General features: G+C 40.2%; 1 protein-coding gene and 1 long non-coding RNA gene across 2 annotated transcripts; one reads left to right on the forward strand and one right to left on the reverse strand.

Moving 5' to 3' along the window:
- Window positions 1–1,223: 1,223 nt before the first annotated feature.
- On the reverse strand, window positions 1,224–4,929 carry nfkbiab (nuclear factor of kappa light polypeptide gene enhancer in B-cells inhibitor, alpha b). Its single transcript, XM_082516492.1, has 6 exons — window positions 4,567–4,929; window positions 2,910–3,015; window positions 2,623–2,833; window positions 2,115–2,203; window positions 1,750–2,010; window positions 1,224–1,656 (listed from the first exon to the last, which is right to left on the reverse strand). Exons 1-6 carry the CDS (start codon window positions 4,818–4,820, stop codon window positions 1,621–1,623), a joined length of 957 nt encoding a protein of 318 aa, XP_082372618.1. The 5' UTR covers window positions 4,821–4,929; the 3' UTR covers window positions 1,224–1,620.
- A 9,214-nt stretch (window positions 4,930–14,143) lies between these two features.
- Window positions 14,144–18,533, forward strand: LOC309695687. Its single transcript, XR_014273209.1, has 2 exons — window positions 14,144–14,465; window positions 16,442–18,533. It is a non-coding gene; the product is annotated as an uncharacterized lncRNA (long non-coding RNA).
- The last annotated feature ends 521 nt before the right edge of the window (window positions 18,534–19,054 follow it).

Consider the following 19,054-nt stretch of genomic DNA (forward strand, 5'->3'; position numbering starts at 1 on the left):
ACTCACCATGCATTTTACCTTTGATTGTAGCTATTGATTCATTAATATGCCTATCACTTTAATATTGATTTTAAAGCATTGTCTGCTGTTGAGTAGATGTACAGTACATTAAAACTGTACTGGTCCAGTTCATTCTCCCTGTTAAGTGATAACACATCTACCCAGTTTCTGTTTCCAGATTTATCCTGCGCTCAATGAGGCTTTTGTCTTTTTAAGAACAGCTCATTCAGTCGTTTTGATGCTAAATTGTTTGTCCTGTTGAGTAAGAATGTGACTTATAGCCTAAATACCCTTTTTTTAAAATTAATATCTCTTAGCAGAAGACTTATTCAGTAGAAAACAATTAAACTCTTGTGCAGCATCATTCTTCACGTAATGCTTGTGTATTAAGGTGCAGGGCTGCCCTCTGACGCAGTATTCTGATTCGTTGCAGGCTCCGTGGCCATCTCCTTTAATTAAAGTCCTGGGTTGCCTTGTGGACCAAGGTTTACTATAAACAGTCTATAAACATGAACTTTAGTTCATTTTTTCTTTTGCGTAAGGGAGGGGAAAATATTTCATGTCTGCTAAAGTATTAAAATGTAAGGTTTAAACACAATTCTGCAGTAATTTAATGACAGTGGATATTTATTTTACACGCAGCTCCCTTCCTTCCCAACTTCTGTCACTTGACTTCAGCATCCTGTTGTTCCTGTTCTTCGGAAGGTGAATGACAAGCAGGAATGTCGCCAATAGCTGAATTGTTCCGTTCCTGGGAATTTCCTGTCCCTTCCCTCTTAGCCACACCCTCCAGAAAAACTTCCTGATTTAAATGACAGGGCAATTGACCTCATTACACACACAGAAAAATTCCCGAAGCCTCTTGTCTATACAAACACACACATCTAAAAGGAGGAATTCGCAGCTCAATTGACTACCAGTTCCTCATTCAGTGGAAAGGAGTTATCAGCGCTTTCCTGTATTATATGAAAATCAGAAAGGGGAAAAAAGAAGTGTCCGGTCAGGAGTGAAGTTGAGCTGTCATGCTTTGATGGGAGCGTTTATACGAGCAGACTCAGTGACGGCAGCAGGAGGCCACGTGGTTACATTCATTTCCCGTGTAATTGCAGATTTTTATTGCCGTCAGGCTCTGCCGATTACGATTACACGCCATATACGACTACTTCTGATGTCTCGTGTAAAAATATTCCCATCCCAACAAATAACACGGTCACACAGGAGGCTTTCACTGTTAAATATGAGTGTTTTAATTTAATGGAGTGTGCTGAACCCATTTGCTGTCTCACATATACAACCTGCTCAACTGTACACATTCACAGCTTCCATAAAAAATACATCTTTGTATACACAGCATTTACACTATCATACAGCAGAGCTGCTGGAGGAGCATCTTCACGTATGTATGGACGTCCACAGAATACAAGCGATCGCCGGCAGTCTGTTTAATTCTTCCTGCTCAGCTGCCTGGAAGCGGTCACGTCACCTCGCTGCATCACCCGACCCCATTGTTGTCATCCACGTCACAGCAGAAGTAAGGAACGTGCCGTGCCCCCCCATCCGTCCATCCTTCACCGTCACAGCCTCTGGTCTCTGTAACTTCCCCCGCCCTCTCGCTTCCTGCTAATGTCCATTCCACTGAATGTCATCGTAATTCACCTGCAGACACATGGGAGGAAATAGAAATGGTCACACACCAACTAGTGACACACTTCATTTGTGCCAGACCGGCTGTACGATTTTGAAACGTACCTCATCGTCAGAGTTCATGTGCTCCTCTTCGTCACTGTCGTCTGACTCGCTGTCTGGCAGCTCCCTCAGGTCAGGATGGGTCACAGAGTACAGCTCTTTGTTGATTTCCCAGTTATCCAAACCAATGGTGAGGTGATAGGGGCTGTGGCCCCCAAAGCTCAGGAGGTTTGGGTTCGCTCCTTTTTTCAGCAGCAGTTTGACCAAGAGGAGATTCTGCTGGTCCACAGCCAGGTGGAGCGCGCTGCGACCGTTATGCTGCTCCTGTAAAACAGCAAGGAGGCAAAGGCATTAGTATTAACAAAGAGACTAACAAAGATTAACAAAGAATTCTTTTATTTTTTCCATACAGAAGAGGTGAAAGTTACCTTTGCATCAATGTCAGCTCCCAGATCTACCAGTCTCTCCACCAGTGAGAGGAAACCCTGCACTGAAGCCAGGTGGAGGCAGTTTTGACCTGCACAACACAGAAAAGGAAAAGAAAAATTAAAAGTTGATTCCAGAGCGAGACTGCAACAGGAAATACAAAGATGTATTTCCATATTCTTTTGTTATTCTTAGTAATTAGCAAAAACTGCTGGGTGTGGGTTGTGAAACACATGCATTCATATCAATGTTCTTTTTTGGATTTGATTTACTGTCTTTTTTAACCCCCCAAAAATACTGAGTGTGCATGGCAGTGCTTAACGGAAAAATGTTTACACAAAAGTCTTAAAGAGAGGTGTCCACCTTTTTTATTTAGACATTAACTACTGCATAATAGGTTGGGTTAAGCTCCTCTTGGTCACTTAACTGCAGTCTTCGGGGCTAACTAACAGCAAGTGGACCCAAAAACTAAAATGTTAACGTGTCTCAGGCGAGGAAAGCATCACTTACCGTTATAGTTGCAGGCAGCCATCGCCGTGTGTAGGTGCTCTGGTCGGCTTTTCTGTGTGATGACGCTGAAGCAGTGCAGGTTACCGTGGCGACAGGCAATGTGGAGAGGTGTGTCTCCATTGTTGTCCACCAGCGTGGGGTCACAGCCGGACACCAGGAGGTTGAGACACACCTCCGGCTGTTTTGTTATTACCGCCAGGTGGAGAGGAGTCTGGAGAGGGACAGGTATTTTAGTAATGTCATGATGGCGGATGCAGGTGGGGTGTTAAGAGCTGTGTTGTGCATACCTGTCTCAGGTCATTCTGTCTGTTGAGGAAGTCTGTGTTTTTAGACTGGTCGATCATGGTTTTGATGAATTCTTTGGCCTCATGGATGATTGCCAAGTGGAGCAGCCTGCAGAAACATAAAAATAAAACAATTTAAGTAACAAACCAAAGATAAAAGCAAATTTTACACAACTTCGTGCCTTTTCGTCTACATCAGATACAGTTACAAAAAAGTATTAACTATGAAGAAAACACTCAATTATTTTCATAAATATTTGTAATAATAAATTTACAAGGAAAAAAACTTATTTTACACCTAAATAGAGTAACTTCCTGTGATTACAGTAAAATTGTGTAACTGTAAAACTTAAATGATTGATGTAACAGCTTCAGTTCAGAAGTGTCCCTTTGTTCTCTAACTTGGCTTTTATGCTTTTGTTTGAATTGGTGTAAAATACTATAGTGCTGCATAGAGAGTTACATTTGTTACACAAAAAAGAAAATGCACTCACTCAACAAGAATGGCCAATAGAAACATGTCTTACATAGGGGTGTCATAGTAACTGTTTATCAACGGTAATCCAGGGTTTTTCCAGATTCTTGTGAGGGTGACTTTGCTTACATGTAATCTCTCTTATCTTAACAAGTCTGCATTGTCCAGATCTTTCTGGTTTACTGATAAACAAAGATGGACTTTTATTACAAATTTTTTCTTTTTCTTTTGGGGAATGCCATTTTTGGTGGGTACCAATTGCTTTTTTGTGTCTGCTTTTACTTTCAATAATATGTTTGCAGGAAAATAATTAGAATGTTTAAAATGTATTTTGCCTTTCAGAAAACTTAATTTGAATTATTATATATTATGTGTCAGTGCTATACTTTTCTTTGAATTTGTGCAACAAACATAAGTAAACAAAGGTTAAGCATCTACACTTGCATCACTTTTTTTTTTTTTTAAAAAATACAAACCTATTCCATTTGCCTGTATAATTTTGGCATAAAAGTACTTCCATAAATTTCCGGTACTCTGCTTTGATTATTTAACTTATCTCTGGCCCAGTGTTAATGCGCGAGCAGTAAGCCCATTTAAAACACTAGGAACTATATTCATCTGCGGAGGAACTTTGTTAAAATAAAAGTTGGGTTTCGGGGACTGCTTTGTTATTCCCCTTGAAATAAATGTCAATAATAACTCGTACGCGCCTCTTCGAGAATCGGGTTTCGCCCCCAGTGTCCGCTCACTGCATTTAAGGTACTTTTTTCACATTTTTCTTTTCATCCTCTTTCACTTCTCGGGAACGCGCGTCGCTTGGATTCCTTGGTGACGCGCCCGGGACTTTCCCAATCTGACCCGCGGCCATAATAGATTCCCTCCTGATAATAGCCTTTTGTTTACGTCCAGCAGCGCCGTGTCTGACCACAGGTTGACCCGTTCTTAATAAAACCGGACACTCGTTCGGTACCCCTAAAATCCTGGCTACTTAAAAATTAATCCCCCACTCGGGTTAAGGTAGGCCTCACTTGGAGCAGAACTACATTCCCCACAGGAAAGGCATCAAATTACCTCCAAGACCCGAGCTGGGCCTTCTCCTAGCCTCACTGTTGCACCCCCCCCCCCCCCCCCGAAAATAACTGGTAAACATCCGAGCTCGGTAACCTTATTCCGGGTCAAACTTACGTGTCTCCGTCTTCTGTGATCTGTGTCTGCCACTCGTACAGCTCTCGGGTTGCAGCGGGGAGCTGCTTGTGCTCCGGCGCCTCGCATTCCAGCTGGAGCCGGCGGATCTCGGCGGCCACAGCCTGGTACTCCTCCTCCTTCAGGGAATCCAAACCGCTGTCGAGCCGATCCTCCGTGGCCTGAGCCGTTTTCCCTTCTTTTGAGTCCCGACTGTAATCCATTTGGTTTAATATACTGGTCCTGTGAAGATCCATGTTAGTCCGAGGTGCGTTCAGTTGTGTTTTCCGACAGCGCTGCACTGCAGTAAATGCCCTCTGCTCTGTGGCTGCAGCGGGGCGGAGCTAACAGCTAGGTGGGGGATTTCCAGAAAACTGTCACTTAGAATAACACAGCACACAGATTGCTGGCTCCAACAGGGGATTTCTGTTGAGACACATATAAAATACACTAGTCAGTTTGTCACAGGGAGAGCGAAAATACTTCTGCAGGCTGCATGTTGTGCGCATAAATCATACAGCCTTCGGGGCATTTCACATTCCTATAGACTTATTAATTATGTGAGTAATTGGATTTGGATGCATGCAACATAAAGTCATTTCTTGGTCATGCAAATTGATTAAATCAAAGGTTTTGCACCTCACCAGTGAAACTGCCCAACACCACACATCTTTAGATGTAATTCTTCAAGAAAGGGAAATTTTAGTTGGGCATTTGGTGTTATGAAAATAATGACGATAATAAAAAAAATTAACATGGAGCTCGGGGAGGTGAAGAATATTCAGAGGAAAATCTCAGAAATTCCCAGATTAAAGCAGTTAATTTTCAAGCAAAAGTACTTGTGTATTTTCTGAGATTTAAGTGGTAAACTGAGAAAAATACAAATGCACGTTAACCCCCACCCCAAATTTTCTAGGTTTAGAGTGGCACATTTAAGGGGAAAAATTAGAATATTCTGTTTGATTTAGGAGTAAAAACCTGGACATTTTCTGGGATTTAAAGTGGTAAATGTGAGACCACTACACACACACACACACACACACACACACATATATATATATATATATATATTTGTTAAGAATCCACATGGCTTAAGTTTCCAGTCAGGCTTATTATGACTGCAGTTGGTAAGCTCATCAAATTATACTGCAGTCTGACTGAGCAATAAGGAAATGCCAGTGATTTTCGCTCTGAATTACCATCGTACAGTCAGAAACAAGGACTTTGAAGAAGCCCGTTTGTGATTGGGGCCAACAGATTTGACTTCTGTGCATCAGTTTTTGTTGCAAATCCACTGTGTAACGAGAATCATTTTATTCCAGGTTCTTCTTGTATATTTATGTTTTTAATCCTGGATTATTTTTAAGGTTTTTCTCCCTCTTTAAAAAAGCCCCTAATGCACCATCTTGAATGTGTCCCAGATGTTAGAAGCACAGTTTTAAAAGTTTAATATCTTATAGTTGAGTTCAGATCAATGTGTGTTTTTCTCTTGATGCACGCATGCAAACGCCTTCAAGTGCACCTTCATTAGCATGCTTCTGCTAAACCGCTCGACAGAAGCAGCAGACCTGAAGGAGGGAGCGAGGGAGGGGGGCTGCAGCAGACAGTGGTGGTACAGGAGTTTCCTTCAAAACTTTTGAGTGTGACCGCCCTGTGATTTCACTTCATTTATCATATGGTAACATAGTGTGATGAGCACAAACCAGCACGCATGCTAGCGGAGTTTCCCCAACATCCTCCAATCCTGACCACATGATCAAGTGTTGTTCTTACAGTATACTTTATTCCAAAGTAACACTGACATTTTTAAGGATACTTCTACTTGTTGTGTAATCCTAATTTTAACGCATACATAGAAAAAAAAACAAGTTTCCTGCAAGCATCGAGGTCAGAGATTACAAGCTTGCGCTAATAACTCTACTTAACATCCTGTTAAGTATTTTTAAACTGAGTGATGTGTCTGCAGATGATTTTTTTTAAGGCGAATCAAACTTCCACAGACTGCCTCTGTGCCTTCAGTAACTAAGAATGAAATCCCTCCCTCCATTCTCCTGCAGATAAACTGGAAGGACTCCAAGTTCTGGATAAACCCGCGAGACTCAACGAGGCTTCGACCTCTCCCTTTAAAAACAGACGACAGGCTGAACGTGATGTTCTGGAGGCCTCGGGGAAACTCCAGGCTTGTTTTACCTCCTATTGTTCGGTCTATGTGACCAGTTAGACGGGGAACCTCGTGGTCTTTGCTCTCTGTGCAAAAACTGTCACATTAGCAGCTGTTGTTATGCAGCATTGTTTGCAGTGCATCACGTTGTGCATACATATTTTGGTACGTTTTACAAGTGATCTACAGTGCATGTATGTTTTAATGTTCTGATGCGAGAATGGAAAAATTACAGAAACCACAAACAACGAAAGCCGCAGGCACACCCACAGTTGACTGCATGTACATGCTTTTTATGTAGACCACGGCTATTTTAGTTACCTAGAACTTAAATAGATACTAGGCATGAAAAACATCTTTATCAACTTAAATTATAAAGGTTTAAAGGGAGCATTTTCAAAACTAAACTAAATTAGAAATGTGCAGGAACGGTCTTTTGTTTTATTCCTGCATGATGGGGCTTTAATGCATGTTTTTACTGAGAGTGTGAAGGAAACTCAAGGCTTCTGCCAATCCAGTGTGGACTTATTCTAATCTGTATACAGTTTTGGCCAAGATGCACGCCTTACCCGAATGAGTAAGAGGAGTAGACTGGCTGTGTGCCTCGCTTCAAACTAATACTTAGTTGACCTTGTTACATTTGGCCTCTGACAAATACTCCCACATAATAACAATACAAGAGAAGTCAAAGCCAAAGCTGAAACTAAACTGAAAGCAGTGAGTGAGCCCACTCTGGTGTGCACTGTCCATCGCAATCAGCTTTGAATGCTAGTGATAAAAAGTCCCCAGTTTGAACCATAATAAAGCAGATAAATGCAGGAAAGAAATGCACTATAGTTGACACAAAATAACACGACAAAACAAAGCTGTTTTTCACATGTGTGCATGTGTCAGATCACACCTTTTATCGATTTTTACATTTACAAATTTACAGTTTCTGTCACATCCCGGTGTATCAACAGTGACGGGAAGCTCTGGGCTGCTTTGTGTTCTTTAAATCCTGATATGCGTAGCTATGATTAGAATGAGTGCAACTTACTCACTTTGACTGGAAATCAGTCAGATTAAACCAGTGCGGCTCTGCTGACTGGAAGCTGTGTTATGTGACACTTTGAGACAAGCAACATTTAAAACAGTACAAAAAAATTCCGAAATGTTTTTAGACATTTAATTAGCCGCCTGAGATGCGGAAGAAGTACATGGAAATGATATTCCTGGATTTCTCCGTGCAGTCTGTGTGTTTTTTCAGGCTTTTCTAATTTCAGCAGGAGTTATCAGCATTCGCCCAGATCACCTCCTTAAGGCTAAAATGTACTTTTTAGTGGGAAACCTGGGGGAAGAAAGGTGGCGTCATGTTGTCAAAGCTCTGATAAGCTCTGTTTTTATTTCATTAATGGCTTTGTAAGAGAGGGATGCACCTTACCACAGACCTCCCTCACTATAAAATGGATAAATGGATCATGATACCTCACGGAGACAGAGTTACTGAGGCCCGACCCTGGTGCCAGGTTTTGTGAGTGAGCGCCTGGTACTTCCTCCTGAAACAGCCACGGGGGCCTTTAAGGGTCCAGTGCTCATGGGGGTTTGATGATCACCCAAACTAACTGTTGCCAAGTTGTCGTTCCAGCCTGATTTAACAGACCTGTGTGCAACATTTTTAACATAACCATCATAGTAAATGGTAAACTACACTTTAGTAAATAGTAATTTACTGTAGGTGTTGTTAAAAGGCCATTGTGGTCAAACATTTGCATCCACTTATCATGGGCATGAATTTTATGGTCATTTTGAGCTTTTAATGATTTCTTTTACCAGTTCTTTTTCGAGGGTGGAAAGGTCAGTACGCCTTAGCAAGTTGCACTGCCATGAGACACTTTTGATAGCTATCAACAAGCTTTTTGTATAAGTCTGGCTTATTTGACCGCTCTTCTTGGCAGGATTGGTAGAGTTTATTGAATCATGGCATGGACCTGGCTTTTAAACATAGTTCACAAACTTCCAATAGTGTTGTGGTCGGGGTTTTTGGAAAGGCCATTTCAGAAGTTTAATGTTATCCCATTTTATCCATTCTAAAACCAGTTTTTATGTGTTTGGAACATTGTCCTGCTGGAATAGTCAATTATGGCTGTTTCAACCATCCTGCTGTTGATTTGAGGGGAAGTTGAAGAAATCAGAGGTAGGGGTGACACATCCAAATAACTTACGCACAGTTGTTTGAGCTAATGACCGTGGAATCTGTAGTTGTTTAGAAATGGCCCAAAGAGACATTCCCAACTTGTGTAAATGTACAATTCTCCTTCGGTCTTCAGTGAATTCCTTGGACTTTCCAAAGGAATATACCAATTAAAGATGTATGTTGCACTGTTTTCACTCTGGAAAAAAAACAGCCCAAATAAATAATTGACATGCATGCCCACGATGAGTCTATGTAAACTTCTGACCACAAATGTAGGTGGAAATGCAAAGTGGAGTTACAAAATACATCTTGTATTATATACACACAACTCCTTTGGTTTGTTTACATTCTTTTCTTGGAAATGATTAGCCAGCACCTCCTTTCCAATGCCATCAGATGAGGGAGCAACATGTAGTTTATCTTTTCTCAGTCACAAAAAGGCAAGATTTTATGAACCTAATTTTTTTATGAACCCGACCACCTAATCCAACACGTAGTCTGAAAGCCACACAAAAACACACCATCTACAGTTTTCCTCTGAAATAATCTTTTTGAAACTAACCCTATTCTGTCTGATTAGACAATAAAGATGGCAGAGTACTTCCACAGGTCAAAAGTGGTCCTGCATAAAAGGAAGTGAGATAAAACAGTGCCAAATATTATGCCTGGCATCCTCATTTGTCATTTGTCACCTCAGCGTTTCTCTTGGTTACAGTAATGATAACAAAAGCAGACCAAACAAAACATGAATGTGGTGGAAGGACAAGGAATAGTGGCGCCAGTTCCTGGCAATCCAGTTTGGCCTGATTGAGGTGAATTAAAAGTAAAGTTATTATACACTACTAAAAAAAAAGAAAATTAAAGAACCACTTTTCAATGAAGAGTACAGCATCAGTGAAACCTCTAGGGTAGCAGAGGGGCTTGTTAATCAACCACCTACTTTTCTGACTGTGTTTTCAATAGTTTTGCAGTTATTTAGGGTCAGTGTTACTACTGGTAGTGTGTGGTGATACCTGGACTCTTCAGAGGTTGCGCAGGTAGTCCAACTCCTCCAGGATGGTACATCAATACTGGTCATTGGCAGAAGACTTGCTATGTCTCCCATCACAGTCTCAAGAGTATGGATGAGATTCCAGGAGACAGGCAGTTACTCCAGGAGAGCTGGACAGGGCCGCAGAAGGTCCTTAACGCATTGGCAGGATCGTTATCTGCTCCTGTGTGCAAGGAAGAAAAGAATGAGCACCGCCAGTGACCTTTAGCAGGCCACTGGTGTAAATGCCTCTGACCAAACAATCAAAAACAGATTTAATGAGGGTGGTCTGAGGGCCCCGTGCACACTGCCTGACCCTGACTGGCACTGGCAGGTCCACTGGTGCCCTGTGTGAAAGGGTTTGGAGAAGTCCTGGAGAATGTTATGCTGACCGAAACATTGAGATATGATGTATTTTCTGTGGTAAGTTAAATATTTGTGGAGTATAGTTAACTAAAAACTAAACTAGAAATTTCTTTAACTAAAATAAAAATAGAAACTAGGCTTTTCAAAAAAAAATAAAACTGAAACTATTTTGTGAACCTGGAAAAATAAATAAAACAAAAATATAGAGTAGAAGTCTTTAGTTTTACTCTCTGTCAGTTTGCAGAAAATGTGATCACGACCTGCCTGATGAGGGGTCGGCTGGTGTGCTTATTGAGACTCGAGAAATGCTTGTGAAAGCAAACTGAAATAATAATTAACTGAAAAATACAAAACTATAATAACGCTGATTTGTCAGAGTTGATGATGTTTTAAGACACTTTAGAAAAAAAAACCTGTTTTTCTTTATAGAGTTGATTACTAGAAAACTGGGGCTTTTTAAATGTCACCAGTAAACATGGCTATTTGTATTTTTTACCACCCAGTGTATGATATTTGATACAGTTATTGTGAGTTATTGAGATTTCTACACCACCAGTGGGATTTCTTTCCCGCGAAAAACAGAAATTGCTCAATTCACTTTCAAGCAATATGTTCCAAAAGAAAAAGCCAGGTACAACAAATATGATAGAAATTTAAACCCATATGTGCAAATTAATGTTAAAATAATTTTTTAAAAATTAACCGAAGGTTCAATAAAGACACAGAAATAAATGTCTGGCAATTACTTCCTGGTTCATACTTTAAAAGGTTTACATCCTCCCAAGAGCCGGAGTGTCATTGCTTTGGGTTTGCAGATGTGTTGGGTGTTACTAGCTGAATCCGAATCCCGAACCATTGAAAACCATTGAATGAACTGAATGTGTAGGAGTGAAAAGCCTCCTTGCGTGAGCCCTTTCTGTTTCCATTCTCTAGGTACAGTCATTGTTATATAAATGCACACCTGCAGCATATTTGTGCTTGATAACATTGAGCGTGTGGCGTGGGAATCCCTGGGTATTCTGAACACGACCAGACATGTGCTGCGCACAATGACTCACTATGAATCACACACCACGCACAAAGCAGTGTGGTAAAGGGTCAAAGTTAATAATTGTGACTCATCAAATCAGTAAACTTGTTAAGACTGAAAGCATGATAGAGATGTGAACTCTGGACTTTTACTCTGCACACCTGTTTCTACCTGCTTCCCCATTTTTCTCCATTTCCTGCTTCCTCTCCCGGACCACAGACTCCACTGGAGGATTTTACAGTCATGTGCTTAAAATGCACGCTACTCTTCTAGTTTACTTGCTGTCAGCAACCTGTAGTGTACTTTACTGTATAACCCTGTGTGAAGACAGACAGCAGCCAAAACAGCTGCTGTTAAATTTATAGATAACATAATAACAATAATGAACTTTATGCATACAACACCTTTAAAAATCCAGTTTCCACTAAAATTGTGCGCTCAAATAGTTGGAAACTATTAACTACAGGAAGAACTACAGTGTAATAATAATGCTGTGCATTGAAATAAAATTGGAATTTTATAAGTTTTCCGGATATTAAATTAAAAATTTACATTAAGGAACCAGGATGACTTCAGATATTTGCAACTAAGGGATTTTTATGATAGGGAAGAAAGGCCCAGTGAAAATTTGGACAAAAGCTGCATAATTAGAACCACTGTAGGTATAATATCTACATTTTACCATCAGCTACTGGAGAGGAAAGAAAATACAACACTTTACATTAAACAGAAAGAGTGAAAGAGTAATTTTCTATTGGTGATACAGACATGTTGAAGACCCCTCTCATGTGTTTTGTCTTTTAATTTTTGGGCGAGCATGCATTTTGTTGTCAAAATTCTGGGTCATGTTTGGTGTTTTATTTAGTTAATGTGGCAGAAAGTATTGTGTCAAAAGAAGATGGGTAATTGTTTAAAATCTCATTGACTGGATGCAACTGACTCATAAGATAAGATTCCACAAGGAAACAAAATAGAGAGAAATGGAGGACGTTTACATGTCAGGGACAGGGTGAGGACTGAAATGTTGATCTAGAGACAAAGCACTCCAGATTGTACACAGGTAGCAGTTGGTCTGTTTTGTTTCGTTTGTGTTATCTCTGAAGTAGAACAGAAAGCAAGACATTAGGGAACAGCACAGCAAGATAAAGTCAAGGTAAAGATGAGAAAAACTGACACACAAAAAAAAGAAAATAGGCAACCATTAAATACCAAAACCTCTCATCTGTTGTAGGGTTAATACAGAGAGACAGGCCCCTCTAGAATCACCACTTAACCTAAACTCTTTGGACTCTAGCTCGTGGATTTAAATGCGCGATCTTCTTGCCGTGAAGCAACAGTGCAAACCAAAGCAGTGAAAGTGGAAAGTGATTTAATGAGCCTTCTCGGAGAGTATGCTCCAAAGCTGAGGGGGCGGATGGTACCTTTGGTTACAGAAAGTCAGGTGCTTAACTCTGACCTCTGTATGCACTTTCCTGATGAGTTTATGGACAATCAGATCCACCCCTCGCTCGTCATATCAAGAAAATGCTCAGCTCAAGACTTCATCACCAGTCTTTGACATGTCTACATCTGCACAACTGAGCACGAGGAAGAACATGACGGCTGGCAGAGCACTCGGGTCTCTCACTGTCAAACTCACAGAAGTGTTGAAACTATCGTGGAAGACTCAGAAACATTCATCTCTAAATGAGATAAGACAATCAGCTGTCGTGCATGACACCCACCCTCCTGATCTACCCGTAATCAGGCTTCAAAAGACACATTCCCACACTTTATAATAACAATTATCAATAATTGGTTGATTGTTAGCTCAGTTTATGGCTTTTTACTGTTAACAAACATTGTATTTATGATTAATAATGTTTACTGATGGAGTGGCGACAGCGTAATTTACTGTGAACCATCATGGTCTGTTTCTCTCACTGGTTAGTTTTACTTTGGTTAGGTTTAAGCACCAAAACTGCTTGACTAGTTTTTTGAAATTGTTGTGGTTTGGATTAAATGTGATATCAGACTGAGACCAATATCATTGTTGGCAGGACATCGGCATCATGGGACCAATGCCGAAGGACCCGGAAATCTCTGGGAGCAGGTCTGATATAAAATGTTTGTAGGGCACAAACTGATGATGTGTACACAGTATATAACATGACTCATAGCTAATGACATTATTTATTACTATTTCATTGTTTCTTGCCAGTGAAATAACTGTTTACCAAAGTGTAGCTTACCATTTATTACTGATGGTTATGTTAAAAATCTTGAAAATCAGGTGTTTTAAACCAGGCAACTCAGCAGCTTGGTGACAGTTAGAATTGATTTTAACATTTTACCACCACAATTTGTCACTTGAAGCACATCTGGCCTTTCAGAGTGAAAGCGTCGATGGTGGTTTTGTTTAGGCCATAGGGGTCCCTCGGCTTTACAAGGACCTCTTTGAAAAAGCTCAAAGAGCCGGAATCCTCTGTTAAATCGATTTTTAAAGTTTTCATAGCCCTGTTTTGTTTAGCACTGTTGCTTCATGGCGAGAATCCACCAGCTGGGCTCTTTCTGTGCACCGCTTCCTCCCACAGTCCCCCCACACACACACACACCCCTTTTTGCCTCAATTCAGATAATTGGTTGTGGTTTTAACTTGGAGAGGACTAAATAATGATCAGTGCTGACCCATTTACCAACACAGATCCTAACTCAAACCCTAGGAAGTCAGAATATATCTTTCTTTTTTTTTTTAATTAAATTGTTCTCCCGAGTCTGGCACACGTTATAAACCAGGGGTGTTGAATTCCAGGCCTCAAGGGCCGGTGTCCTGCAGGTTTTAGACCTCACCCTGGGTCAACACACCTGAATCAAGTGATCAGTTCATTACCAGGCTTCTGGAGAACTTCAAGACATGTTGAGGAGGTAATTTAGCCATTTGAATCAGCTGTGCTGGATCAAGAACACATTTAAAACCTGCAGGACCTTGAGGCCTGCAGTTCAACACCTGTGTTATAAACTACCCACATTTTTTCCAGGTAGGATTAGGGTTATACGTGTGACTTAAACCTCACAGGGTTTATTAGACTGAGGTTTTGTTTACAGCCTTAAAAATAACCTTTTAAGACATCCAAGGGACCTAACAGAAAAGATACTGCAGGTAAGTAAAGTTTCTGGGCTTTTTTAAACTTTAGTATGTTTAAAGAAGCGTATTTTCAGGCCCATGAATTACATTTTTACAGCCCTCAGCAGATATTGTCAGCGGTGAAAAGCACAGTTTTTATTTGAAAGGTTATTTTTATCCAAGCCCCAAATCTCTTTGAGCAGATAGTTTTGACAGAGAGATAGAAGATGAGCCTTTCATATGGTGTAACTTGTTGTCTGTCCAACCTGCTGATGCCAATGTTTGCTTCTCTTACTGATGTCATAGACAATAATTTGCTGTAGTTTATCCTTGGAAACTATGATGTAAATCAAGACTCTGATGCTCAAAATTGTGCAAAAAATCCTGCTGAATAAAAACAGATTTTGGTTTTACACTGATTAGATTTTAATTAGTTTGGTTGCAGTTTTTATTGGAGCTTAAAGCTGTTTTTTTTAGCCATGAAAATTTCATATGGCTATCTCGTGTACTCAGGAAGTCATGTTGGAAAAAATAAGACAAATTAAAAACGTAAAATTTCCAGCCTATTCCTGTGTACTGCAGGGGCCTGTAGCTTGGAAAATCACTGTATGACGGTAAAAATTTCATTAAATAGTCTAAATCAGATGACTCTGAGGTGGTTAGGTAGGACTTTTCCACTCATATCTGATGCCATGTTTCCTATCATGATCACAGAGCCGCTGGAAAATACACACACAGTTATTAGCAGTGAAATCAATCTGGAATAGTTTACAGAACTTCTTGTCTGTAGAACATTTTGATTGCTTCCTCATTTACATGACAGGTTTTCCATGGGCTCTCAGATTTTTGGACCTCACTTGTGCAGATATGTGGAGAAATTCCAGCAGTTGCAGCTTTGTGTGTGTGATCAGTGGTTGTTAACTCTTTTTGTTGATGTCTCTAAATTTTGCTGAATCGGCTTTAATGAGCTGTTGGGGGTTCATACAGTCAGCAGTCCAGACTTCCCCTTTCTACTGCTCAGTGTTTTTAATTCCTTCCATCTCACAATAGTCTGTTGGGAAACTTGCTGAACATGTTGAGCAAATTGTGATGATGCTGCAGAGATTAAATCCTCCAGTTTCCTGCTGTGACAACAAACAACTGGCTTTTATTTTGCATGGAACAAACGTAACAGTGCGCCAGAGATGATCTCAACTATTTTTATGGTCACACAGACAATGGGCCCCACTGTAGGAGAGGATGCAAGAAAGAGAAGCATCAAGTAGTCTTACTAGAAAGAGGCAGCCACTAGAGACTCTTTGTTTCGTACAAGATCGCGACTTATCAGGCCACGCTGTATCATAAAGACCTCATCCTAACAGAGCACTTCACTCTCAGAATCTGGGCTTTCTTGTTCCTGAGCCTGGTTCTTCTTGTAATTTCTTCCTGTTAAAAAGGAGTTCTTCCTCCCTGCTGTCACCTGTTCACAGCGAATCATCTGATTGATGATCAGCTGTGTAAAAAAATAAATAAATAAATAAAAGAATTTAATAAGGTGTTTTTTAACAACAGCAACAATGTTGTCAATAATCAGAGCATATTCTCCGTAACCATGCTTGGTTAATATATACTCACCTGCGATGTCGGTCTATTAAGTACATGTGTTCACATCTTTATCTAGTATCTAATCAGCGAGTCACATGACAGGAACTCAATGCATCTGGCCCTAAAGATGAAATCAAAACAATCTGCTGAAATTCAAATGGAGCATCAGAAGGAAGAAGAAAGGTGATTGGAGTGACTTTAAATGTGGTGTGGTTGTTGGTGCCAGGCGGAAATGCTGACCTACTGGGATTTTCCCACATAGTCATTTCTAAAGTTTACAGAGAATGGACCAAAAAGTAGAAAATATCCAGCAAGCAGAATTTCTGTTGAAGCAAATGCCACATTGATGTCAGATGTCCAAAGTGATTGGATAGACTGGTTTGATCTGACAGGAAGGCAACAGTAACTCAAATATCCACTTGTTACAGCTGAGGTATGCAGAAGAGCGTCCCTGAATGCACAACACATCAAACACATTGGATCAGGTGAAGCAGCAGCAGCAGGAGACCACACCAGGTGTCACTCCTGTCAGTCAAGAAGAGGAAAGGTCGAGCACCTTTGGGATGTCCTGGAACAGGAGATTCACATCATGGATGTGCAGCAGCTGTGTGATGCTGTCATGTCAGTCTGTGCCACAAAGACATACAGGAATTCTGAAGGAAAAAGGAGGGCCGACCTAACAATAACATTATTGTATCTGAGTGACCACTAAGTTTATACTGACTGATATATCACATCTGCAGGAGCTTTTAGATAGATATATGCATGTGTTATAAATAAGTGTCTGAACTTCAGAGTGCTAGCTGATGCTCAGTGTCCTCTGAGCCTTTTTGTTACATTCTGCAACATTTCATTGTATTTGTTGAGAAATCTTTGTGTAACCTGAGCCGACATCTATAGTCACCGTTAAAGAAATTTGCGAGCACCAGAAAAAAATATCAGTTCAGCACAATCATGGAATGAACAAGGTTTAACGTCACATAAAATTTTACTTAAAAATTAATACATCTAACATCAAACATTGCTTGTTTGTCCAGAGAATCAGCCATTATGCAGCAATCACAGTTTTGCAGACCTTTCAGCATTCTGGCTGTTCAAGTGTTGAGGCAATCTGGGGAAATTTTTGTGCTTACTTCCTGAAGTGCCTCCCACAAGTTGCATTGTTTTTATAAATGCTTCTCCCATACATAGATATGATCAAGCTGCTAGAAACAACAGCTCAGTACACTCGCTGTCTGAATTCCTAGCTTATTTATTTGTTTTGGAGCTGGTCGTCTTTGACACAGAATTTCTGCTGCAGTTTTTTAATGGTATAGTTAGAATTAGGCAATGGGCTATGCAGATGTATGCCTTCTTTAAAATAAGAACAAAAGTTGCTGTTCTTACATAACTTCAACTTTTTCCAGTGATCAGCAAACCTTTAACATGATGATTTTTTTAAGTAACACAATGTGCCCTTTTAGGTGTGAGTGAAGGCTGCCTAGAATAGGTCACTGTACATAAATGCAGTTTCCCTTAAAAATCATAAATATTTATCATTATTGAGTCATCAAATTCCATTTCGATAGATTTATTTTAGAGAAGAAACTTATAAACTATCACAGACTATAGATCGTTTTTCTTTTCAGACGACCTCTTTGGAGATCAATATTCGACTTAAATAAATCGTTTGGGTTTTACCAGTCTGCTTTACAAGAGCATTGTGAGACCGCGATCCTCAGAACGGAGAATTCCCTGCAGGAAGTGAATCCAGAAGGATATCTGGATTAGTTTATGATTTTTTTTCTTAGGAGTCATAAGACAGTATCTCACAATCTTTGTTCCTTAACCCCAACCCAGACATGTTGGTATTTATGTGTCCAAATTTTGCCCAAAGGGAAAAAAATAAATAAATAAAAATCCTGATCTAATCCAGAAGTATCCATGCAGAAGAGGCACAAAGCGCTCCAAACACCTGTGAAATAAGTTTGTGCTTCTGCAAGTTTGGACCACTAGATGGCGATAGATGACCACTTTACTGAGATGTCCACAGTCGTCCTCTCAGTATGAGACTGAATTGTCTCCATAGAGAGCAGTCAGCATGATTTTGGTGTTTATTTCTCATCATTTACTGATTTGATTTAATTAAACTGACCGACAACAAGACAATGAAAACAACCTCTCTCCAGCATCTAAACTGTACGTGCGCTCCTGATGTCATTTTACTTACTATATTTTACTATTTTTACCATATTATCTGATTATAGGTTTACAGAGAGTTTCTTTCTGATCTGTAAGGCACAAATAAGACTGGTTTTTAAGAAGCCTACAAATAACCGATGGATCCATGTCTAAATTAGAGAGGGAAATTATTTTTAAAAGGTAAAATAGTAAAAATCACAGGAACCTGTTTCTGTCTCTTCTGTAAGTGCATTTATTTACCTGTTGTTGTTGTTGTTGGGTTTTTTTTAATGAAACAGCATTTGTCTCAGTATTAGAGTGCAAACCAGTGTCATGTGGCTTAATTTAACTTTAAATCTAACACTAATATCGGGGCTGCAAACAGTTGTGTCCTGTCATCTAACAGTGATTTATTGTATGTGTAAAAAAATAAAACCAAACCCTTTTTTCTTCCATTGTTATACAGCTGCTTCTAGCTAAGAGCCACACAAATGCAAGAGAGCCCAACCTCTCAGTTTAATCTCAAAATTAGATTGTTGTAGAGCTGGTTTCCCGAAACTGGAAACCAGCAAACTCATGATGAGTTAGAACGCGTGCACTGGGTTGTGCACGTGCTCAGTTCCCATCAGTTAAGATGTAAACTCCATGTAAACACAGACAGACAGACAGACGGATCAACCGTATAATACGACAGTACTTAAAGGGATTGTGACTGAGAAGCACAGATCAATAGAGTCATTTTCAGCAGCCTGGAGGATTATCCACCTCACTGCCCACTGATGCGATGCAAAATAAAGAGACAGACACACACACACACACACACACACACACACACACACACACACACACCCTCCAGCCAGCAGCCTCCTCAGACTGCTGGG

Source organism: Aulonocara stuartgranti (genome assembly GCF_965226115.1).
Source record: "Aulonocara stuartgranti genome assembly, chromosome: 19".
Lineage (NCBI taxonomy): Eukaryota > Metazoa > Chordata > Actinopteri > Cichliformes > Cichlidae > Aulonocara > Aulonocara stuartgranti.

Bases quoted from the DNA above. Each gene is read 5' to 3' on its own strand.
- nfkbiab (XM_082516492.1), bottom strand. From the start codon at position 4,820: ATGGATCTTCACAGGACCAGTATATTAAACCAAATGGATTACAGTCGG. The intron at 2,204-2,622 runs GTAAGTGATGCT...TGTGTTGTGCAG, and splicing joins GGCTGCCTGCAACTATAACG to GTCAAAACTGCCTCCACCTG. The intron at 1,657-1,749 runs GTACGTTTCAAA...ATGTGTCTGCAG, and splicing joins ACATGAACTCTGACGATGAG to GTGAATTACGATGACATTCA.